Source organism: Urocampus carinirostris, chromosome 20, assembly GCF_059441175.1.
Source record: "Urocampus carinirostris isolate Australia breed hairy pipefish chromosome 20, RoL_Ucar_1.0, whole genome shotgun sequence".
NCBI lineage: Eukaryota > Metazoa > Chordata > Actinopteri > Syngnathiformes > Syngnathidae > Urocampus > Urocampus carinirostris.
Window position 1 is genome coordinate 7,125,362 of NC_142368.1, and position 24,586 is coordinate 7,149,947.

General features: G+C 41.1%; 2 protein-coding genes across 4 annotated transcripts in view; one reads left to right on the plus strand and one right to left on the minus strand.

The window, feature by feature from the left end:
• Nucleotides 1-20,990, plus strand: LOC148346122 (synaptotagmin-14-like). 3 transcript variants are annotated; one of them, XM_088325073.1, is made up of 7 exons: nt 1-697; nt 909-1,053; nt 5,454-5,688; nt 8,921-9,358; nt 12,627-12,807; nt 12,938-12,994; nt 15,047-20,990. In XM_088325073.1, the coding sequence occupies exons 1-7, from the start codon at nt 1-3 to the stop codon at nt 15,361-15,363; spliced, it is 2,070 nt and encodes a 689-aa protein (XP_088181199.1). In that variant the 3' UTR covers nt 15,364-20,990. The 3 variants fall into 3 exon arrangements, with proteins under 3 accessions (XP_088181199.1, XP_088181198.1, XP_088181197.1); XM_088325072.1 differs by having other exon boundaries at nt 909-1,049; nt 5,447-5,688; XM_088325071.1 differs by having other exon boundaries at nt 909-1,049; nt 5,450-5,688.
• Nucleotides 20,578-24,586, minus strand: part of extl3 (exostosin-like glycosyltransferase 3) — a 27,826-nt gene continuing 23,817 nt past the window's right edge. Inside the window, exon 6 of the mRNA XM_088325069.1 lies at nt 20,578-23,147. Within this exon, the coding sequence (XP_088181195.1) occupies nt 22,938-23,147 (210 nt within the window). The 3' untranslated portion in view covers nt 20,578-22,937. The remainder of the gene's footprint in view (nt 23,148-24,586) is intronic.

Below are 24,586 nucleotides of genomic sequence, written 5' to 3' on the forward strand. Positions count from 1 at the left end.
ATGGCCTTCTTCAAGAGCTTTCAGCAGAACCTCCCTTCCGTCAACATCTCCTCCATCTTGGACTCGGTCAGCAGCAAAGTGGACGACCTAGCTAATGCCGTTAGCGATGTCACTTATGCTGTTAGCGACCAGCTCACCGAACAGGTCAACACCATCATCCACAAGGTCCAGGAGGATGAGGACCACCAGCAGGAACCGCCGCAGGAGGTGACTGAAACAGAAGGTCCTAGTTTCTGGTCCAGACAAAACTTTGAGGAGGCGGAGCCAGAGGTCAGCCAGCTGGAATGGGAATGGCGGGATGGATGCTGGCGGGTGAAGAAGACAGAAGAAGAGTTAGCTGTGGAACAAAGAAAGAAAGAGGAGGAGAGGGAGTTCCTAGAGAAGAGGGAGCAGAGGAGGAAAGAGAAACGGGAGAAGCGTTTGGAAAAAGCCGCGCTGGATGCCAAAAATGTGGACCCTCCAAGAGAAGATCAGGTGGAGGACGCCCAGCCTTCAAAAGATGGCGAAGAGGAGACTCATTCGGAATGTGACGGACCTCTTGCATCTTCGGCCCCAGAAGACGAGGAAGAAGAACGTGTCGACGAGGAGGTGCCTGAAGAGAACAGAGCAAAAACAGAAAAGAAAAAGCTGGAGAAAAAGGCAAGGAAAGCGGAAAAAGAAGCAAAAAAGACAAAAAAGAAAAGCAAAAGAAAACAAGGTTAGATGGTGTGCTGCCTGGATGCTTTAGACTCTCTGTCTCTTCTCGACTTTTTCCTTTTGAAGGCCGGGGTGTAACCCCCCAAATAGTTTCCTTTTTCCTTATAAAAATAAAATGTAATACCTCATCCAATCCACTAGGTGGTAGTCTTATATAATGTTATTGTTACAGGGGTCAAAAGTAACGTTTTTTGATTTTTTTTTTTCATCAGATGTGGTCTTCACTGACAGTGAAGAAGAGGAAAGAGACCCAGAACCTTTGGTCCAGTCAAAAGTCTCCCAAGTGTGCAGCAGCACAAACAAAGAGACCAAGGAACAGGAAGGCTACAACAGCGAGGCTTCTGGTGAATATGGTGAGTGTCTCTTTAAAATATTGTTACATTGTCAGTGTTCATTTTACCTGTGAAAGGTGATGGGTCCCGGGGACTCGCATGCTCAAAAATCTATGGGTCCCAACAGAGATCTATGGCTCCCCAAAATTTAGTGTGCTCCATGCCCTTACAAACTGTCGTATTTTCCCTTACAAAATACAAAAAAATATTTTTTTTTCAAACATGTTTATTTATGTAGTTTAACATGTTATATTGTACATGTGTTTCCTTATATCATATATATTGTTAATGAACATTTTGTTGTGAGACACTGAGTTGCTCGACATGAATGAGGTTTATCAAGAAAAAAGTTCAAAAATGAAGTCGCTTGAACGTTCACTGTAGAAGGAAAAAATACATGCAAATATAGTTAAGTAGAATAATTCATTTTCTTATTCAAATTATGAATTCATTTTCTGCATTCAATTATTGTTGGTAATATACGGATTTAAGCAATCACCACAAACCTGTCTTTTTTCATTTTCTCTTTTTATACTTCCTTTTTTTCTTAACTTCTTTGTACAGCATAATCATTCGTAATATAATGCATCAAAGCAAGTGAGCCGTTTGAGAGCCGGCTCTCTTTAATGAGTTGAGCCGAAAAAGCCGGTTCTCTAAAAAGAAACGGACTGTCACTACACAACTCGAACAAAACAACAATGGCGGATCTGCCTCACGAAAAGTTTGGAGTGCGGTAAATCTGTTAAAAAATGATAAGGACAATTTTGTGTCAAAAAAGTTGCGTCCCAGGGACGCACGTTGATTTGACAGCAAAAATAATGCGTCTAGGACGCAGGGCAAAAATAATGCGTCTAGGACGCAGAGACGCGGGCAAACGAGAACACTGCATTGGATATGTGTAGTTACGACTTAAATAGCCTTTTGGGTAAACCTTCGATGTCAATTTGGCCTGTGCCAAACAGAACTACAAAGGAAAACTGAATATCAATAATGGTCTCATAGTTAAAGGGATAGTGTGTTATATTTAGAGCCTCCTATATTGATGTGGCTACTCGTCAAAATACATTAATGCAACGGGACACAGGTGGATGGTCTAGCTCCAGCTGGTGTTACACATTTGTTTCATATATTTTCGTTTTTTTCTTTTGGTTTTGTTGTTCTTTTACCTAATCTGCAAAATAGATGGTAAATGTCAGTCTCACACGACACCATTTACTTGTTGCCATTAAGAGTGATTTATTGAACAAGTCTCATTCAATCACGTGATACCCCTTTTAACATATAAATACAAAATAACATTTCCATCAATTGGTACTTTTCAAGAATCATTTAACAAAAACACCATAACTGTACTTTCCAAAACAACTCACTTTGTGTTATATGGTAAAAATATACATATTAACATCACAGTACACTCTTAACCCAGCTCCGCAAAACGTAGTATACCTCACTCTGTTGCTTATGCTAACGGACGACTCACTCGTACTATTTCACTTTTTGTAAACTTTACAGACATCACAAACAACCTTTACAAACATATTTTCACATATTATCATCCTCACAGTAAGTGTTTTACCAGTATAAAGATCCCACCTGCAAAATAGATAAATGGTAAATGTCAGTCTCACACGACACCATTTACTTGTTGCCATTAAAAGTGATTTATTGAACAAGTCTCATTAAATCACATGGGTTCCCGTGAGACTTGCCCCAAAATACCCTTCTCTGACCTGTGAGACTATGTCATCTAGTGGTGATATACTGGTACTTCACTTTTTATGCTTTACAAAACAACACCAAAATCCCAAAATGCAACATTTTAACTAGTCAGCAACCCTTGTTGCGCCACATTAGCTATCATACAAATGTTAAAACTCATTGGTTGAGAAATTTCTATTTGTCTTACACAGTAGAATCCCGACTTAGATTGGCGCCATTTTTGTCCAGCATCCTGCTAACACTCTGTTCCGTGTAACACTGGCCCGCGCTCGTACCAGACAACACAGTGACATCTTATGGTCAAATATTACACATTATGTCAGGACCAGAACGGAAACAGGACCCAATTGCGTTACATTTCCCACAAGTTTTATTTAAAGGAAAAAGGAAGGGGTGCGCCCACGATTCAGAGTTCGATGGGCTCGGGAAGCAAGTCGCTCTCGTACTCAGATTGTGATCCGAACACGGAAGTGGAGCATTGGCGGTGTTAAGGACGGAAAAACAGGTCGATAGCCGGGACAGGAGACCGAAACCGTGGTCGGGGTCAGAAACGGGTTGCAAGCCGGGAAGGGAGAGCAGACATGGTCAGGGTCAAAAACGGGTCGTAAGTCGGGACGGGAGAGCAGATGTGGTCAGGATCAAAACGGGTCGTAGCTGGAGACAGAAGGGAGCAAAAACGGGACAGGTGGGAGTCAGGGTCGAAAAAGACTTGCATAGTATTCACTGAGATTCGAGACAGACTGACAACAGGGGACTGACAGGACTGGGTTCGAATACTGACAGGGAGCCAATCATAACCCGCGGCAGTTGGCGCCAAATGAGCGGGCACAGCTAAGTCACATCAGTAATCATTACACATTAGGCTTTAATCCTGTTTCAAAGTAGTAATAAAATGTATATTATCTGCATTTTATGCTAATATGATGTATTTAATTTTACGACAAGAAGTGCTTTGTGTATTTATTTCAAGACATCAAGAAGCTGATACCATTATTGGTCCTCCCTTGTCAAGGTTTCTTCATTTTCCGCATGATGACGTTTTTGGGTTTTTCCTTGCCCTCATGTAGGTTTTAGATCAGGGGATGGTGCGATAATAGTCTGTAGTTAGGAATAGTCGGTGGTCTGCATTTTAAATATCCTGTTTTGATATCAATCCTGTCTGTTCCGTCCCGTCCAGTATCGACCCCATCGGTCCGATATCTGCTCGGGCAATTGGTATCAATCTAGTCAGCCTCTGACTTCCTATCATTCCACACCAGACTGCTGCCTAACGTCCATGACTCCCCATTTCGCGTAAAATGAAAGGCTTGTGTGAGAAATGTCACGCATTTGGGTTCTGACCCTGTTCCGGTTCATGACCGGTATAAAACAGATAATGGAATAAATAGTCTACCACAAAATGTACTGTAGCTGTCAGTCAGACAAGTGTACTGACTGATACCAGTATTGATTACTGTTAGAATATAATGAATAGTATTGATCTGATATCAATACCTGGTATCACTAATTTCTAGATTTGATGTAAGAATGTATGGGATTGGTCTTAGCATTGATAGGCGCATATTTTTTAAATGATCACATAAAAAACAAAAATACACCCTTGGTTAAAAGTACCGTATTTTCCGCACGATTGGGCGCACCGGGTTATAGGGCGCACCCCCCAAAAACAGTTTTTGGTCCTATATTTGACATACATAAGGCGCACCGGATTATAAGGCGCTACAATGTTAACGTCGACAAAACAGTCAGATAATTCAGTCCAACGTATTACCCCCTTAACATTCCCAAAGCTTGCAAAGAAACAAATACGTGTCGTAGACACGTGTGGATGCAGTGTCCGTACGATGTCACTCAAATGCATCGTTCCAAATATCATTCGGAAGGTTAAAGTCTTGGGATTCAAGAAATGCCAACCATTCCCTAATTTCTATTTTCTTTTTCGCTCGCAACTTTACTCTGCATATGACAATAAACACTTGGAATTGAGTTTAATTTCAAAAAAAACCCATCACAGAAACATCGATATCACTCTGAAACAAGATACTGGGAAAATATATAACCGGAGTAGCTCACCGAAGTCGTTGTGTTCAATAATAATGTGCAACCATGGTCCTCTTATATCCATGAGTGTAGTAAATCCAGGAGAGTAAAATATTTACAAATACAGTACAGAATAGTAAAATACTGTTTACTCTATGCCGTAGTTCTACCCAATATGCTATTCACATTCATCTTTTACGGCCAATTGCAGGCTTTGTTTCGCCCCTTTAGCCTATGCAAGCCTGTAAATGATAAAAAGGATCCGCTCCCTTTACCTCAGAGTAACTTTAGCCAATAGTGATCGATTCAAATGATGATTGACACATTGGTTAGCCAATGAAACGCCGGTATATAAATCCCAGCAAACACCGCGGACGACTTCGCGTTCGGGGGAAAATCGAGTCGGCGGCTGCTTCATTAGTTGCAAGACTTTGCGACTTAATATTGATCCATATAAAAGGCGCACTGTATTATAAGGCGCATGGTCAGCTTTTGAATAAAATAAAGGCTTTTAGGTGCGCCTTATAGTGCGGAAAATACGGTACTTGATTTTTTTATGTGGTATTACATCAGTGATTTCTCACGACTTCAGTACTGATATCAAGTACTAACTGACTCATCCCTTCATATATCTCTCCTGTATCAATTGATGACGAAAGCAGCTAGCAGCATCCAGAAGATAAAGAAGGCGCCATCGCTGGCAGAGGCGCAGCCTCCCCCCTACCAGGACCGGGTCTCGGTGGCCCGGGTGTCGTCCTCCCGGTCCCGAGTTCACCGGGGTTCCTCGTCCCCTCGACGCGGTTCCAGCGAGGCCAGCGTGGACCAGGACACGGAGAGCTACCTCAACAAAGCCTGCGATGAGGACATACCGAGTGACAGCACCGCTGTGGTAGAACCTGAGGTGAGCAGAACAACTAAATCGGGGAACTTTCCGGATACTGAGAGCTAGAGGTAAGATCGGGCCAAAAAAAAGCACCCGAGCCCGACGCAGGCCCGAGGGGTATTAAACCCGACCCGGACCGAGCCCGACTAATTAACTGGATTTGCTGGCCCGGCCCGAAAGGGGCCCGAAATTACATATTTTATTTATAAGGAGGGGTGATTTATGATAACAAATTAAACTCTGCCTTTTGTTACAACATCTAGGCCTAAGTTAAATAAAACTGTATAAACATTTACATCTTTTATATTTCTGTGTCTGCACTGCAGATGTTACATTAAGCGACAATCTGTCATTGACGTTTTTTTTTTTTTGAGGTAGCGAAAACATTTAAGGGCGTCCGTCATTTTGACGACTTGATCATTGGGCCATAATCCACAGCAGCAGTAGTAGTACGTCCTTAAGATTTTAGCGCGGCACTTTCATTGAGGGGGTGTTGACGTGTTGTGCCCTTTTCCGACTCCTATGCAAATTCCCCCCCCCCCCTGATCGTATTCTATATAAAACGCTTATTAAAACAATAAAGCGAGCTAATTATAACAATTGGGAGATCCTAGTCTATATAACGCGTTTATTTAAACAATAAAGCGCGATCGTATTCTACAAATTGCGTTTTTTAACGCGGATGAAAATGTCACCAACGTCAATGTACGCTTCCGACAAAAGCGATCGTATTCTATATAATACGCTTTAAAACAAAATAAAGCGAGCTAATTATAATAATTGGGAGATTCTAGTCTATATAACGCGTTTATTTAAACAATAAAGCGCGATCGTATTTTACAAAATGCGTTTGTTAATGCGGATGGAAAAGTCACCAACGTCACTGTACGCTATGATTTCCGCAATCACAACTAATTGTACACAAATAACAAGTATTCCTTGGTCTAGTATCCATACATAGTTTAAGTATATATTTTTAATGAACATATATTTATAATTATTAATTAATTTAAAAAAAAAAAAAAAAAAAAAAAAAGCAGGACCGAACCCGACCCGACCCGACCGTATGACTGACATTTCAGGCCCGACCCGGCCCGAAATTGCCTCGGGTTCGGGTTCGGGTTCGGGCTCGGGCCATAAATCTTAGGTCTACTGAGAGCTACTTTTAGGCTTTCGATGAGTGGAAAGAGTAACCAGGTTGAGATCGACTTCAGCAAATTAGAACTGAGTTAACCATGCTTTTGATGGAGTTTCTGCAATAATGACAAGGGGTGATTACTGTTACATTTAAAGGGAAACTGTGTAATATTTGACCACTAGATGTCACGTTTTTTTACCACAAGAGTTGATAAATAATACATGGGATTCCACGCTGCTTTTTTAAGCAAATCTTATCGGTGCCCAAAGTGTGACCCAGGGCCCGATTTTGGCCCAAACACCCATTTTCTTAGAGCTAACAATTACAATTTATTACAATTAATTACAATCAAATACAATTAATTTATTACATTTAATTGATTACAATTAATTAATCAATTAATCCAGAATTAATTAATTAACTACAATTAAAATATGAATATTTTTTACAACGTGCAACTTGGGTTAATACGATACAAATCGATTATTTACAATTAGGAAATGAAGGGTGTTTTTTTTTTTTTAATTCAAAAATAATTTCAATGATAGTGTCGGTATGCTTAATAAATTCATATTAAAAATTATCAAAGTAGCTTTTTCGTGTATGTGTCCATTAAGGGACACTGGTATATTTGATAACTATGTGTTGTTGACTGTGTATTGCATTTTAACTCAGGGGCCACACGATGGGACAAATATTCTCCGGGGGCCGGACTAGTAGATTAGAGAGAGAGAAAGAAAGAAAGGGAGAAAGAAATAAGAGAGAGAAAGGGAGAGGAAAAATAGTGTAGAACAAGGAAAGAGAAAATGGGAGAAAGAGAGAGAGGGAGAAAGAACAAGAAACAAAAGAGAATAAAAGAGAAATAGTGAAGGAGGGGGAAAAATGAGAGAGAAAGAAATCCAAAGAGAAATAAAAGAGAGAAGGTGAGAAAAAAGGAGCGAAAGAGAGAAGAGTAGAAAGAGAGAAAGAGAAAGCAAGAGAGAGAACGAAAGAAAAGAGAGAGAAAAGGAAAAAAGGAAGAGGGAGCAAAAAAACAGAGAGAGAAAGAGACAAAGAGGAACAAAGAAAGAGAAAAAGAGACAGGACTGAAGGAGAGAGGGATAGAAAGTGAGAAAAAAGGGAGGAAAAGATAAAGAGATAGAGAGAGAGAGAAAAATAAACTACAACTACTGCGTCTCTGTGAGAGGCACCTGACTTGGGCAGCTTGTTTTTCTCTTGCTCTTCCCTCAGCGTTATCTCGCGGGCCTGATTCAATCCCTTAGCGGACCTGATCCGGCCCGCGGGCCGCCTGTTCGATAGCCCTAGTGTAGCGCATCCGAAAACGAGTGCTACAAATCACAAGGAAGAACACAGTGTACAGTGACTCAAAGTCTGCAAAAAAAAAACAGAAGTCGCCTGATCACCACAGGTACTGGGTCAGGACCAGAACGGAAACAGGACCCAATAGCGTTACTTTTCTCACAAGTTTTATTAGAGAAAAGACAAAGGGCTGCGCCCACGATTCGGTGTTTGCTGGACGCGGGAAGCAAGTCGCTCTCGTACTCGGATTGTGCTCCAAATGCGGAAGTGGATCTTCCGTAGCGAGCGATGGCGGTGTCAGGGACAGAAAAAACGGGGCTGTAGCCAGGACTGGGAGAGCAAGGCGTGGTCGGGGTCGGAAACGGGTCGTAAGCCAGAACGGGAGAGTAGGCGTAGTCGGGGACAAAAAGAGGTTGTAAGCCGGGACGGGAGAACAGACGCGATCAGGAGCAAAACAGGTCGTAGCCGGAGATAGACAGGAGCAAAAACGGGACGGGTGGGAGTCGGGGTTTAAAAAGGCTTGCCTAGTATTCACTGAGGTTCACAGACGGACTGACAACAGAGGCCAGACAGGACTGGGTTTAAATACTGACAGGGAGCCAATCAGAACCCGCGGCAGTTGGCGCCAAATGAGCGGGCCCAGGTGAGTCACATCAGTAATCATGACGTACTGTGCTAGTCTCTTGCAGTGTCTATTCAAATAACTCTTTGTCTCTATCTTTTATCCACCTGTCATTGTCTTTGTTTGAATCTTGGATTTTTTTAGGCTTATTTTGACCTCTGATGGAAATTCTATACACATTCATTTTTTAGGACAACACAGGCTCCCTCCACCCTTCAGCCTACGAGCCGGAGCCTTTAGCCAAGTACGGAACGCTAGACGTAGCCTTCGAGTACGACTCCAACGAGCAGTGGCTCGCCGTGACCGTCACGGCGGCCACGGACATCCCGGCCCTCAAACAGACGGGCAACATCTCCTGGCAGGTCCACCTGGTCCTGCTGCCCACCAAGAAGCAACGGGCAAAGACGGGCGTCCAGAAGGGACCCTGTCCCGTTTTCACCGAGACCTTCAAGTTCTCCCGAGTGGAGCAGGAGGAGCTGAGCGACTGTGCGGTGCGATTTCGCCTCTACAGCATTCGGAGGATGAAAAAGGAGAAGGTTCTCGGCGAGAAGGTTTTCCACCTCACCAAACTCAACCTGCAAGGGAAAATTGCTCTACCTGTCACGCTGGAGCCCGGCTCTGAAGTTACGGTGAGTCGACCCGAATGCTTAGTATTCCATAACAACTTATCATGTTATTATTATGTTGTTACTATGTTATTAACGGGTTGTAATTATTAGGAGTAAATAGGCTCATTTAAACATAATGCCAGTTAGCTATCCAATTTCCTAGAAAATCACAATGATTCATCACTAAAGAGCAGATGCTGGCATTAGGGGATTTCTGTAATGACACTGCTACATACATTAGCAGTTAGCCCTTTAGACATGGCCTTTAAAAGACAGTTGCTAACATTAAAAGTGCTGCCATTAGAACTTAACCTCATACGGATGGCTGCTAGCATTAGGGGCTAACTTCAGTGACACTGCCTTTAGCATTCGAGGCTTGTTTCGCTGATACTAGCCAAGTACGGAAGTTTAGCTTGTAGAAGCAGCTGCTAATATGAGCAGTCAGCTATACGGATGCTAGACACGCTAACAGTAGAAGTTAGCTTCGAATAGACGTCTGCTAGCATTGACAGTCAGCTTTGTAGCCACAGTTGTTAGCATTGGAGCTTAACTTAAATGACACTGCCACTTTTTTTTTTAGGATAACATGGCTAGCTCTTTAGACACGGCAAATAGCATTAACAGTTAGCTTTGTAAACGCAGCTGCTAAATTTGAAAGTGAGTTTCAAGCACGCTACAAGCGCTACCATGAAAACTTAATGTCAAAGAGATGACAGCTAGCATTACGGGCTAACTTAAGTGACATTCCCATTAGCATTAGTGGCTTGTTTTGCTGACACTCGCGGCACCAGTATGAGTGGCTAGCATTAAAGTTTAGCTTTGTAGAAGCAGATGCTAATATCAGCGGTCAGCTATCCGTAAGCTATACACGCTAACGCTTCAAATAGACGTCTGCTAGCATTAATAGTTAGCTTTGCAGCCACAGTTGTTGGCATTAGGGCCTAGCTTAAATGACACTGTCACTTGCATTTTTGGATAGCCTGGCTAGCCCTGTAGACACAGCAGCTAGCATTAACGGTTAGCTTTGTAAACGCAGCTGCTAAATTTGAAAGTGAGTTTCAAGCACGCTACAAGAACTGCCATTAAAACTTTGTCGTAGAGACGACAGCTAGCATTAGGGGCTAACTTTAGTGGCATTCCCTTTAGCATTAGTGGCTTGTTTTGCTGACACTAGCGGCACCAGTATGAGTGGCTAGCATTAAAGTTTAGCTTTGTAGAAGCAGCTGCTAATATCAGCAGTCAGCTATACAGATGCTAGACACGCTAACAGTAGAAGTTAGCTTCGAATAGACGTCTGCTAGCATTGACAGTCAGCTTTGTAGCCACAGTTGTTAGCATTAGGGCCTAACTTAAATGACACTGCCATTGTGTCTTTTTACCTTCTTTTGGTCTCTCTTCCTTTTTTCCTTTTCTCTCTTTCTTCCCTTCTCTCCTTCTCCCTTTCTATTTGGATTTATTTCTCTCACTTTCGTTCCCCCTCTCTCACTATTTCTCTTTTTTCTCTCTCTTTCTTCCTCTCTTTTTGCTGTCTCTCTTTTTCTCTTTCTCCCCTTTTCTTTCACTCTCTTGCACTCCTCTGTCTCTCATTTTCTCGTTCTTTGTTCCTCTTTGTCTCTGTCTATTTACCTTCTTTTGCTCTCTGCATTTTTTCCTTTTCTCTTTTTTCTCTTTCTCTTTCTTGCTCTCCCCTTCTCTCTTTCTGTCCTTCTCTTTTCTCTCCTTTTTTCATTTCTCTTTAGTTGTATTTCTCTTTTTCCCCCTCTCTCACAATTTCTCTTTTTATCATGTTCTCTCTTGCTCCCTTTTTCTCTCACCCTCTCTTTCACTCTTCAGTCTCTTTTTCTCTTTTCTTTGTTGCTCTTTGTCTCATTCTCTCTCTGTGTCTATTTACCTTATTTTGCTCTCTCTGCCTTTTACTCTTTCTCTTTTTTTATCTCTTTCTTGATCTCCCCTTTTCTCTTTCTCTCCTCTTTTTCTATTTCTATTTGGTTTTCTTTCTCTCTCTTTCTTACCCCCTCTCTCACAATTTCTCTTTTTAATCTCTTGTTTATCATGTTCTCTCTTGCTCCCTTTTTCTCTCACCCTCTCTTTCACTCTTCAGTCTCTTTTTCTCTCTCTTTGTTGCTCTTTGTTTCATTCTCTCTCTGTTTCTATTTATCTTATTTTGCTCTCTCTGCCTTTTTTCCCTTTCTCTCTTTATATCTCTCTTTCTTGATCCCCCTTCTCTCTTTCTCTCCTCTTTTTCTATTTCCCTTTGGTTTTCTTTCTCTCTCTTTCTTACCCCCTCTCTCACAATTTCTCTTTTTATGTCTTGTTTATTATGTTCTCTCTCTCTTACTCCCCTTTTCTCTCCACCCTCTCTTTCACTCTTCTGTCTCTTTTTCTCTCTCTTTGTTGCTCTTTGTTTCATTCTCTCTCTGTTTCTATTTATCTTATTTTGCTCTCTCTGCCTTTTTTCCCTTTCTCTCTTTATATCTCTCTTTCTTGATCCCCCTTCTCTCTTCCTCTCCTCTTTTTCTATTTCTTTTTGGTTTTCTTTCTCTCTCTTTCTTACCCCCTCTCTCACAATTTCTCTTTTTAATCTCTTGTTTATCATGTTCTCCCTTGCTCCCTTTTTCTCTCACCCTCTCTTTCACTCTTCAGTCTCTTTTTCTCTCTCTTTGTTGCTCTTTGTTTCATTCTCTCTCTGTTTCTATTTATCTTATTTTGCTCTCTCTGCCTTTTTTCCCTTTCTCTCTTTATATCTCTCTTTCTTGATCCCCCTTCTCTCTTTCTCTCCTCTTTTTCTATTTCCCTTTGGTTTTCTTTCTCTCTCTTTCTTACCCCCTCTCTCACAATTTCTCTTTTTATGTCTTGTTTATTATGTTCTCTCTCTCTTACTCCCCTTTTCTCTCACCCTCTCTTTCACTCTTCTGTCTCTTTTTCTCTTTTCTTTGTTGCTCTTTGTCTCATTCTCTCTCTGTGTCTATTTACCTTATTTTGCTCTCGCTGCCTTTTTCCCTTTCTCTCTTTTTTGATCTCCCCTTCTCTCCTCTTTTTCTATTTCTTTTTGGTTTTCTTTCACTTTCTTCCCCCCTCTCTCACCATTTCTCTTTTTATCTCTTGTTTCTCACGTTCTCTCGCTCTCTTTCTCTCCCTCTCTTTCTCTTCTTTCTTTCTCTGTAATCTTCTAGAGAACGTTTGTTCTATCGCGTGCCCCTCCCCGAGTTGAAATGAGTTCGACACCCCTGGTCTAAACCTTTTCGTTTTCCTCTGACGTTCATCCGTGACCTTTCCACATCAACCTCAGGGTTGCGGCTCGGTGGTGAGCGTGTCCCGCAGCGGAGGGGCGGTGTCCTACCGCTCGGCCGAGGACACGTCCTCGCCGGAGATCCTGCTGGGACTGGTCTACAACTCGGCCACGGGACATCTGTCGGCAGAAGTCATCCAGGGCAGTCATTTCAAAAGCACGGCCTCCGATAAACCCGTCAGTAAGTCGGATGCCGCCGTGACTTTCTTCACATCCGCTGTGACTTTTGCTACTTTCTTTTTTCTTTTTTTTGACTCTCTGTGCTTCTGTTGACCTTCGGCTGTCCTTGTTTCCAATCTTGTGTGCCCTAGACGGTCTGTTTTGTTGTATAAAGCATTTCGTTGGGGGACAGCTTTATATCATGAGAGGTAAGAACGTATGGGCCAAAAAAAAAGCATGATCTTCATGATGTTCCAACCTATCCAGCGACTTCTTGCATGTTTTGTTCCTTTAGATCTCATTGGTGTTTTAACATGATGTAGCAGGGGATGTGTCATCAGGATGGATTTGAAGTCTTTTCATTCAGAAGATCCTAGTAAATGCATGCTAGTGCTCGCGGTTTTCCGTTATTCTAGGATGAAAGTGGTGAAAGTAAGAAAATTCGTTTTTTTATAAACAGTCCAAACCCAAATCCCCAATAAGATTTTTTAAACAAAGAAGCGTTTATTCAAGTGCTATGAGAATGGCACGAACTGTATTTTCCGGACTATAGGACGCTCCGGAGTATAAGTCGCACCAGCCCAAAATTGTAACATTAAGAGGGGAAAAAGATAAATAAGTCGCATCAGAGTATAAGTCGCATTTTGGGGTGAAGATGAGTCCGTAGTTTGCAATAATCTGTGGTCTGTGTCATGAACCGGAACGAGATCGATACCAATTGCCCGAGCAGATATCGGACGGATGGGGTCGATACCGGACAGGATGGGACAGACAGGATTGATATCAAAACAGGATACCGAAATTAAACAGGACAAACTAGACGGGAACGAAACTGGAAACGGATACTAAACAGAACAAAATAAACGGGAACAACAACGGACCGTGCGGCGCCAGCTGCGGCTTGTTGACAGATTGGCTTTCTGTTTATTTAAGCTCAGTGCTCTCACTCTTCCTTTGTCAGTCTGTCAACAAACTTCTGCCCCGCAAGACGTGGGTTTTGACTCGGTCCTGTCTCCTGTTGGTATTTCCTGTCCGGTGTTGTTCCCGTCTAGTTTGTCCTGTTTAATATCAGTTTCCAGTCCTGTCCCGTTTATTTTGTCCTGTTTAACATCAGTCTCCAGTTTCGTTCCCGTGTAGTTTATCCTGTTTAATTTCGATATCCTGTTTTGTCCCGTTGTTTAATATCGGTTTCCAGTTCATTCCCGTCTGGTTTGTCCAGTTGAATTTCAATACCCTGTTTTGATATCAATCTTGTCGGTCCTGTTGTTTAATATCGGTTTCCAGTTTTGTTCCTGTCTAGTTTGTCCTGTTTAATTTCAATATCCTGTTTTGATATCAATCCTTTCCGTCCCGTTGTTTAATAACGATTTCCAGTTTGTTCCCGTCCAATTTGTCCGGTTGAATTTCGATACCCTGTTTTGATATCAATCTTGTGTGTCCCGTTGTTTAATATCGGTTTCCAGTTTTGTTCCTGTCTAGTTTGTCCTGTTTAATTTCAATATCCTGTTTTGATATCAATCCTGTCCGTCCCGTTGTTTAATATCGTTTTCCAGTTTCGTTCCCGTCTAGTTTGTCCTGTTGAATTTTGATACCCTGTTTTGATATAAATCTCGTGTGTCCCGTTGTTTAATATCGGTTTCCAGTTTTGTTCCCGTCTTGTCTGTCCTGTTTAATTTCAATACCCTGCTTCGAGATCAATCTTGTCTGTCCCGTCCTGTCCGGTATTGACCCCATCCGTCCCACATCTGCTCGGGCAATTGGTACCGATCTCGTCAGCCTCTGGCTTCCTATCATTCCACGGCAGACTGCTGCGTAACGTGCATGACTGCCCCATTTCCCGTATAATAAAAGGCTTGTGTGAGAAACGTTACGCGATTGGGTCCTGTTCTGGTTCATGACAAGAATCATTAAAGTACTGTAATCCTGCAAAAATACTACAGACATAATACAAAAAAATCTACTATCGTAATACAACAAAAATGCTACAGAAATACTACGGATTTACCACTAGGGGAAAACGACCAAGAAAATTACTGCAGAAAGTTGTAAAAATAAAACTACAGTAATACTACAAAAAAACTACTGAACTTCAACAAAAATCAGAAAACAACTACAACTACTGTAACGCTTGAAAACCATATATGGAATAAACTGCTTATTTTGCCCTGCCATTGACCACGGCGTTGCCGCAGTTAAGAATCTCCCTGCCATACTCCCTTTCCACCACTTGATGTCGCCCTCCCAACACCACTCCTTTGCAGACACTTACGTGACCCTGACGATGCTGGACTCCAAGGGCAAAGAGATGTCCAAATTCAAGACCGCCGTGTGCCGAGGGCAACCCAGCCCCGCCTACAAGGAGACTTTCGTCTTCCAGGTGGCGCTCTTCCAGCTTTCGGACGTGTCCCTGGTGCTGTCCGTCTTCCTCCGCCGCAGCAGCCTGAGGCCCCGGGAGCGTCTGGGTTGGGTCTCCTTGGGCCACAGCAGCACCGGCGAGGAGCAGCTGGCCCACTGGACCCGGATGAAGGACGCCGAGGGCCGGCAGGTCTGTCACTGGCACACGCTCGCCGACACGTAAAGGGTCTCGGGGGAGCGAGGAAATGAATGATCAGAGGCGGGGGATGTCGGACGTGGGATCGGGCCCGCCGACGGCCGCCGTCCGGCCCGTGAAGCCACGGGGAGAAAGGACCAAACGATTTGCAGTTTCTAATACGTCCGTTGGATTTCGCCAGTCCCAAAGCTAGTGCAGCCGTCTTTCTTACTCTCTTTGTCTAGCGCATTTCTTTTTTCCCTTTATTTTGTTTACGATTTTTCTATCTCTAACTCTCTTTTTTCCTAAATTCTATTTTTCTTTCTTTTATATCTATTTTTCTTTTTTTCTCCTGCTGTCTCTTTCCTTCCATCCCTCTCATTCTATTTTCCTACTAATTCTATCTGTATTTTTCTATTTTTATTGCTCTTCTTTCTTCCTCTCTCCCACTTTTTCTTGATCTCTTTTATTTTAGTTCTTTAGCCGTTTCTTTCTCCCTCTCTTATTCTATATGTCTTGCACCTCTCTCACTTTCTATTTCTGTCTTTTTTATTCTGTCTTTAGCTTTTTCTTTCTCTCCTTTTCGTTCTCCCTCTCTTACACTATCACTTTCATCTGTATTTGTATCTTTTTTTCTTTTCATTGTATCTCTATTTCTCTTTTTCTTTCTACCTTTCTGTCACTTTTTCTTTCTGTCTCTTTTACTTTGTCTCTTAGCCGTTTCTTTCTCCCTCACTTATTCTATATATCATTCATCTCTATTTCTATCTTTTCTACTTTTCATTTTATCTCTATTCCTCCTTCTTTCTCCCTCTCTCTTTTTCTTTCTTTTCCCATTCTGTGCCTCGTTTTTCTCCCGCTGTCTTCCATCTCTCTCTTTTTCTCTCATTTATCGCTATCTTTCTCTCTATTTTTATCACTTTTTTTCTCCCTCTTTATTCCAGTCTCTTTTATTCTATCTCTTTAGCGGTTTCTTTCTTTCCCGTTTTCTCCTCTCTCTTATTAAACAACGGGACAGACAGGATTGATATCAAAACAGGATATCGAAATTAAACAGGACAAACTAAAGGGGAACGAAATTGGAGACCGATGTTTAACAGGACAAAATTAACGGGACAGGACTGGAAACCGATATTAAACAGGAATAAACGAGAACAATACCGGACAGGAATTACTAGATTAAATTATCAAGTTTCCAGATATACAGTGGCTTGCGAAACTCTTTAGCCCCCTTAAACTTTGTGACCTTTTGCCACATTTCAGACTTCAAACATCAAGATATAAAACTGTCATTTCTTGTGTAGCATCAACAATAAGTGGGACACGATCATGAAATGGAACACACTTTATTGGATATTTTAAACTTTTTTAACATATAAAAACAAAAAAGTAGGTGTGCAAAATGATTCAGCTCTATTGAGTTAATACTTTGTAGTGTCACCTTTTGCTACGATTAAAGCTGCAAGTCGCTTGGGGTATGTCTCTTATCAGTTTTGCACATCGAGAAACTGATAATTAGGCCCATTCCTCCTTGCAAAACAGCTCGAGCTCAGTGAGGTTGGATGGAAAGCGTTTGTGAACCGCAGTTTTCAGTTCTTTCCAGATTCCTAATTGGATTGAGGTCTGGACTTTGACTTGGCCTTTCAAACACCTATGATATGTTTTTGATGAACCATTCCATTGTAGCTTTTGCTTTATGTTTTGGATCATTGTCTTGCTGGAAGACAAATCTCTGTCCCAGTCTCAGGTCTTTTGCAGACTCCATCAGGTTTTCTTCCAGAAGGGTCATGTATTTGGCTCCATCTATCTTTCCATCAATTTGAAACATCTTTCCTGTCCCTGCTGAAGAAAAGCAGGCCCAAACCATGATGCTGCCACCACCATGTTTGACTGTGGGGATGCTGTGCTGAGGGTGATGAGCTGTGCTGCTTTTAAGCCAAACATAACGTTTCGCATTATTGCCCAAAAGTTCGATTTTGGTCTCATCTGACCAGAGCACATTTGGTTTGTCTCCCAGGTGGCTTGTGCCAAACTTTAAACAAGATTTTTTATGGGTATCTTTAAGAAATGGCTTCCTTCTTGCCACTCTTCCATAAAGGCCAGATTTGTGCAGTATATGACTGATTGTTGTCCTATGGACAGATTCTCCCACCTCAGCTGTAGACATCTGCAGTTCATCCAGAGTGATCATGGGCCTCTTGGCTGCATCTCTGATCAGTTTTCTCCTTGTATGGGATGAAAGTTTAGGGGTACGGCCCGATCTTGGGAGATTTGCAGTGGTCTGATACGCCTTTCATTTTAAGCATGGGAAATCTTTTGGTAACCAAATTCAGCTTTAAACTTTTCCACAACATTATCTCGAACCTGCCTGGTGTGTTCCTCATTCTTCGTGATGCTCTCTGTGCTTTAAACAGACCTCTGAGACTATCACAGTGCAGATGTATTTATACAGAGACTTAATTACACACAGGTGGATTCCATTTATCATCGTTAGTCATTTAGATCAACATTGAATCAATCAGAGATCCTCACTGAACTTCTGGACAGAGTTTGCTGCACTGAAAGTAAAGGGGCTGAATCATTTTGCACACACACTTTTTTGTTTTTTATTTGTTATAAAAGTTTAAAATATCCAATATAGTGTGTTCCACTTCATGATTGTGTCCCACTTACTGTTGATGCTTCACAAGAAATTACATTTTTATATCTTTGTGTTTGAAGTCTGAAATGTGGCAAAAGGTCACAAAGAATGTCCCCTGTTTTATGTATTTTTTTAAACATGGTTTTTTTTGGTACATAAAAATGCTAACCGGTATATATTACTGAATTTCCAAATGTATATTATTCTCTGCAAAACTGTATCGAACAGTTCCCCCACCCAAAAAAGAAAAAAAAAATTTGTAAGGGACATGTGTTCCCCTCCATCATGCATGCAATCTCCTGCAAATGTTTACAATGTAAAAAGTCTTCCCACTGAGCATAGACAGACTCTTTTTCTGTACCTTTTGGACCAAAGACCTCTGGACAGATGGGCTCTTCATTTTGTAGCCACCAGCACAGCAGAAGCTTCACTGGTCTCAGCCAATGACAAGCAAAAAACACATTGACTGTTAAAAAAAAGGAGAAAAAAGGGCCTATACCATATGCTGCAACTGTGCTCACAGGCTGTTGTTTTTGTACAGTTTATATATGACATTATGCAAGATCATTTTTTTAAAGCAGTCAAGAGGTTTACCGGATTTGAAGAACTAACTCACAAAAGCGTCTGGATGTTATGCAGCCTTCTTTAAAACTGTTATAAAAAGGGCAAAGCTGGTTACCTAAGTGTAGCTCGTCTCCTGGTGGCAGCAAGTCTCTTTCACTGACAAGAGGGCCGGGTCCATTCATGCACAAACGTGGCGCTTTCTGCAGGGAGTTATGCAAACCGACTTGCCGGAGGCTTCAGGGTGATTGGAATGTGTGTTCGAGGATAGAAGGGGCTTACAGAATTAGTGGAACCTCCAAAGACAAACTGGTATAGGGAAACTTTGCTGATGTTGCCACATTTGATTTTTAAGTATGTTTTAACACTTTGTGACTAAACACAGACGTGAGATACTGTAATCCCTTATTTATAGTGGGAATGGGGACCAGAACCCGTGCAATATGCAAAAATCTGCAAAGTAGCCCCCCACCTTTGTTAACGTGCGCTCTGTCAGTCCCCACTCGAGGCAGTCGTCAACAAGGGATAAGGGATCGCGGTCGCATGAATGCAATTTTTTTTAGGCAAAAAAAGCGGAGTAAAAAATACCCCATCACAAGACACAAATTTGCTCTCTCTGCCCCCGCTCTGAGCAATAGTCAACTGGGGATAGTGGATTGCAGCCAAAACAAGCAGTACATTGGAAATGGTGCCCCTAATGATTAAGGGATCCAACCAACCAACCAACAATATGAAATGAAATGATCTGCATTTATATAGCGCTTTTCAAGTCAAGACTTCCCAAAGCGCTTTACATTGTGCATCACATTTTCCCAATAGCGGCCGGGCAGCCATGTGAGGCGCTAACCTGCTTATTGGGGGTATTAGGGGTTCAGTGTCTTACCCAGGGACACTTCGACATGTAACACGGAGGAGCCGGGATTCGAACTGCGATCTCTTGATCCCAAGACGAGCGCTCTACCTCCTGAGCCACTTCCGCAGCACACTTCAGCGGCCCAAACTGAAAAAAAGAACTGCTCCAATGGCCCCCGCGTTAAGCAATAGTCGACTGGAAATAATGAATTGTGGCCACAACCGTGCATTTCTATATGGGCGGGCCAGAGTGACCCTCTTCCCGACATGAGGGCCTTCTATTGGTTCCTGCTCGCGGCAATGTGCGATAGGGGATAATGGATCGCAGCCGCACAAATGCAGTTCACTTTAGGCAGGAATAGATTAAAGGCCAAAAAACAGCAACTAGGCTTGACAAAAGTACGTTCTGCCAGTCCCCACTCCCAGCAATAACCGATAGGGAATAATGTATTGCGGTCACACAAGTGCAGTTCATTTTAGGCAGAAATAACAGCGAAAAAAAAGTTGCCAGTTCTTACAAAAGTGCGCTCTGCCGGTCCTGGCTTGCATCAATAGGTGTTCAGAGATAACTGATCGCGGCCACAGGAGTGCAGTTCATTTTAGGCAGAAATAACAACAAAAAATATCCGCCAGGCCCGATTTCAGTGCGCTCTGCTGGTCCCTGCTCAGAACAATATGTGATCGAGGATAACAGATCGTGGCCGCACGAGTGCAGTTCATCTTGGGTTAAAATAAGAGTCACGAGGTCCGACAAAAGTGCGTTCTGCTGTCCCGCGCTTGCACCAATATGTGATCTAAGATAATGGATAGCGGAATAAGTGTCAATCCACGATGCACTTAGGTTGCAAAGTACGGAGCGCAGCGTAGTAAGGGATTACAGTATGTTAATCCTCTGTAAAGAGCAACTGCTGTACTAATAATACAAGAGAGCTGAATCTGCAGTTTAGTATGCATCTATTTGTATTACACTAACCCCATGTGGCCAGTAATTGCATTGAAGAAGTGTAACAATTCATGAATGGATTAGGCTTGAATTCGAAATTTCTACTATCACATATATACATACATATATAGATATAAAAACGTAGTAGTTACAAAACACAGGATTTCCTATATTCAAGTCAGGGTGATCTCCAACGAATATCGAACAAACATTGACGTCACTGAGACACAATGAAAAAAGAGGATTTAAACAACAGAAGTCAAGATGATGTTAATGTTTTTTTCTTTTAATTTCCATTCACTTTCCCCCTGCTGGTTCAGAATAATGACCCCCGCTTCCATGCACCTTGTCGAGGGGGACTTGAGTACTTTTCAGGATGTTTCCCACCCCAGGCCGGGGAAAACCAGCTGTGCCACAGATCTCCTCCCCGAGGGTAGGATTAGAAACAAAAACTGCCCAACTGTTCAGTGCCTCAGATGGGGTCGCCGTTGGGCTCTTTTGTTAAATTTAGAGGGGCATGCTTCCCTTCTAAATTCATTTGTCAAAAAATAAGGGGAAAAAAATGGCACAAGCTAGTTTTCCTCAGCCTCTCCATCATTCCAATGTCTTCTTTTTTATTGCATGTGTCAGTCAATAAAAAAAGTCTATAATATATTCAATAAATATACAGGAACCACAGACTCGCGCGTGTTTCTTTATAAAGCACCCCGACCTCATATCATTGGGATTCTCACAAACAGATGGCGTACCAGACTGCATTGTTCGTACCTGTTTGGCAAAGAAAACATTCATGGAGGGAATACTTTCTTAAAAACAACAAAAAAAAACAAAAACAAGTGAAACCAATATGGCTGCACTGTAAAGTGACAGGTAACAAATATATGTAGTTCTGTACAAGCGGGACAGGTCTTTTAGCACGTAATGCTCGGACTGTAGTGCACTCGATTCACACCGCTAAAGTGAAAATTTAAGAGAAATGTCAGGCTTTGTGCACGTCACGGACACACCGTATGATCTGAAGGAGTATTAGTGATACGCTGAAGGAAAACATACACATTTTAGTATTGCACGCTTGGTGCCAACGACGGATATAGATTCGAAAAAGATATTTTTCGGTAAACTGGTATAATTGAGCTTACAGATTATAATCGTTTACTAGTTCAATTTCTGTATTATTTTATACTATGCAATAGTAGGTAAAGGCATCCTGACTAAATCTCATTGTACTTTCAAGCAATGAAAAAAAGCAACTAAAGTCTGAATTTTATACAGTACAGGTCCTCGTTTGTCTTTTAAAGTAAAGTGAATTTATCTGTTGCTACCTAATCGGAAGCATTCGTAGATCACATTATTGAAAAATATATGCATCTTATTTTGGAGAGGACGTCGTTGGGCGTTGCCCCAAAATATACGCAGAGACGAGATACGGCGGAAAGGGAACGTCCTTTATTGCGACATTCATTCACCAACATTCAAGCCACGTTCGAAATTATTCCGAGAGACGCTGGCTTTTATACTGTGTTCAACAAGATCATGTAATGTTTATCTCAGAACTGAAAGTATTTTTTCTCGGAATCGACTCACTTAGTCAACTACTTGTGATTTCTTGTATCAACATTGTTTCATAACATCATAACAGATGTCTGTTATCAGCTCTGTTGTCAGCTCCAAAGCTGCTGACTTACAGTTAATCCACAACACTGTAAGGGAAGTTTTGAGCTTCTGGTAACGCAAAAATTGTTTTTTTCCCCTAGCTTAATTTTTATTTTTAGCATACAACAGCTAGTTGTAAAAATAAACGAGAGAGATGTCCGGTACGTTTTTAAGACTGATACTCAAATCAGGAGTAGTCATTAATAATGATACCTTTGGAAAAACGTTGCTGCTACCTTCATTTAGCATCATTATATTTTTTTCCAAGAATTGTGTTTAATTAACAGTAATGTGTTTTAGTTCCTAACTTTTAACTGTCTGCCATAGGGCATCTTCGCAAAAATCACAAAAAAAGTGCTGGTATCAGGGTCAATACCTATACTCTGGCATCGGTACCCACCCGGCCGAACTTAATGTATGATTTTTTTATTCCTTTTCAGCGTGTCCCTAATATTCCAATATGAAAAAATGATGACATAAAAGCAGGACAGAAAAGACACACACACACACACACACACACACACACACAACAAACCATTATTGGCTGGTGTCTATTACAAATGTGAGGCATTATGGTGACTATTTGGACGCAATGGCAATGCTTTAAATTTGAAGTGAAAATAAAAAAAAACACTTTTCAGATGATTTAAAACAAAAGAAAAATCTCAATAAAATACTTTCGACAATCAGTGCTCCCGCCATATAAACGTCCTAGAAACGAGTGGAAACAGTTCATGACTGTGAAATGAAATCGATCGGAGGCAACCGAACCGTCTGCTGGTTTGTGACCAAGTAGCGTCTACTAGAACTTTACATCGAGGTTATTTCTGTACACTGTGTACAACGGCGTATAAAACATCTGTAGTGGTTCACAAAGAAACTTTTTTAGATTTCGGCAGCGGCTGCCGTTTTGTTAAACATCACCTTTAATGCGTCCATCGGATTCTGCCGCCGCTTTCTTCATCGCTTTGGCTAAATGAACTTGAAGCATTTGGTCTTGTCGTGCGGCAGGCGCGTTTTGAAGAGCACGGAGTCCACACGGAACTGCGTGTAGAGCAACGGCATGTAGCCGTAAACTTTGACAAAGAAATTGATGCACTTGTGCCGCTCGTGGAAATGGGAATCGTCGTGCGACAGGGCCTGGGGGCAACCGGGGCAGCGGAAGGTCCAGCGAGACGTTACCTAAAGGGAGCGAAAAATTCTTACCCACTTGGCAGAAAATTGTGGTAGTTAATTTTTTTTTCTCTAGTATTTGGCACGTGGGGAAAAAGAAGGGAATTTTCCTTTCTTCTTGTACATTTAATGCTTTTATACAACACTTTTATTGCATTTTGTTGCCTGAATAGTGCTTTATGACTACATTTTCATCTGATTAGTAAAAAGAGGACAGAAAATAATCGCTAATGAGCAAAAAAAATTGGTGTGACAGAATTAAAAAGATTTTTTTTTTACTAAAATAAAAAACTCAATTAAAATGAGCAGAATTATGGTATTCACATTTGCCATATCCAAAAATGTCTCATTTTAAGTATCTTTTTTGAAAGCAGAGGGGAAAAAAACCTATACAAAAATTGGAATAATGGTATAGGCAACAATTTACAGTAATGATTTAAAATATAGCAAAATAATGAGCGAAAGGGATATCAATGATTTCAGAAGGGTGAATTTTTAAAATATTTTTTACCAAGATCAGGAAAAATAGACATAAAATTAGCACAATGACAGTATCCAAATATGAAAATGCCTTAGTGCCCAACTATCATAGTTTTGAACCAGAAAACAACTTTGTACAATAAAATGTATAATAAACTGGGAACAATACTTAAAATAGGACAGATTTTACAAACAGAGTAGTAAATTAAGAAGAGTTATACTTAAAATGAGCATGTGATATTGAAACAATAATACATAAGACCAAAATGAGGCAATGTGGCAGGTGACATATAATAAACGTAATAAACTGATCTTTATTTCTTTTAATTAAAAATTATTTTTGACTAATATTTTAAAGATCATGCAACTGTGTAAGTAATCATCATTTTTAAACCAGAAAAACTAGTAAAAACCTAATGAAATAGGAAAAAATAATGCTGAATATTGGCAAAAATCTTACAGCAATAATTTAAAAACAGAGAAATAAGACAAAAAATACTTATAATACGTCAAATTTCTGAAAGACTTATCTTTTTTGTTTTATTAAAATAGATATTTTAACCAATACAAAAACCAAAACAGAACAATTCAAATATTTTAAAATATCATACAGCTATATAAAAATAAAGACTTTAAATATGAATATAATTATGAAGTTAAAAATACAGTAAGCCAAAGTAAAACAAAATACTTAACATTTTTTTTGTTAGAGGGGTACTCGGCTAGAAAAAATACTTTCTTAAAATGTCTTCATTTTCCTCGTGCTGAGATTTTTGAGTTTTTCCTTTCCCTCATGTAGTTTTTGTATCAAGGGATGGTGTAATGGTGGTCTGTGCAGTCCTTTGAGACTTTTTGTGATTAAGCGCTATACAAATAAACATTACTTGACAAATGGTTGAGAAAACGGCTTCATAGTGCCCTGTTGTCAAAACAATTGTGCGTGCAAGACCAAGGATCTTTGAGAATCA

What these genes read in the sequence shown, in the direction of transcription:
- LOC148346122 (XM_088325072.1), top strand. Translation starts at nt 1, where the DNA reads ATGGCCTTCTTCAAGAGCTTTCAGCAGAACCTCCCTTCCGTCAACATC. An exon ending in AGCCCGGCTCTGAAGTTACG is followed by an intron (nt 9,359 to 12,626) that starts GTGAGTCGACCC and finishes CATCAACCTCAG; the next exon opens with GGTTGCGGCTCGGTGGTGAG. An exon ending in ACAGCTTTATATCATGAGAG is followed by an intron (nt 12,995 to 15,046) that starts GTAAGAACGTAT and finishes ACTCCTTTGCAG; the next exon opens with ACACTTACGTGACCCTGACG.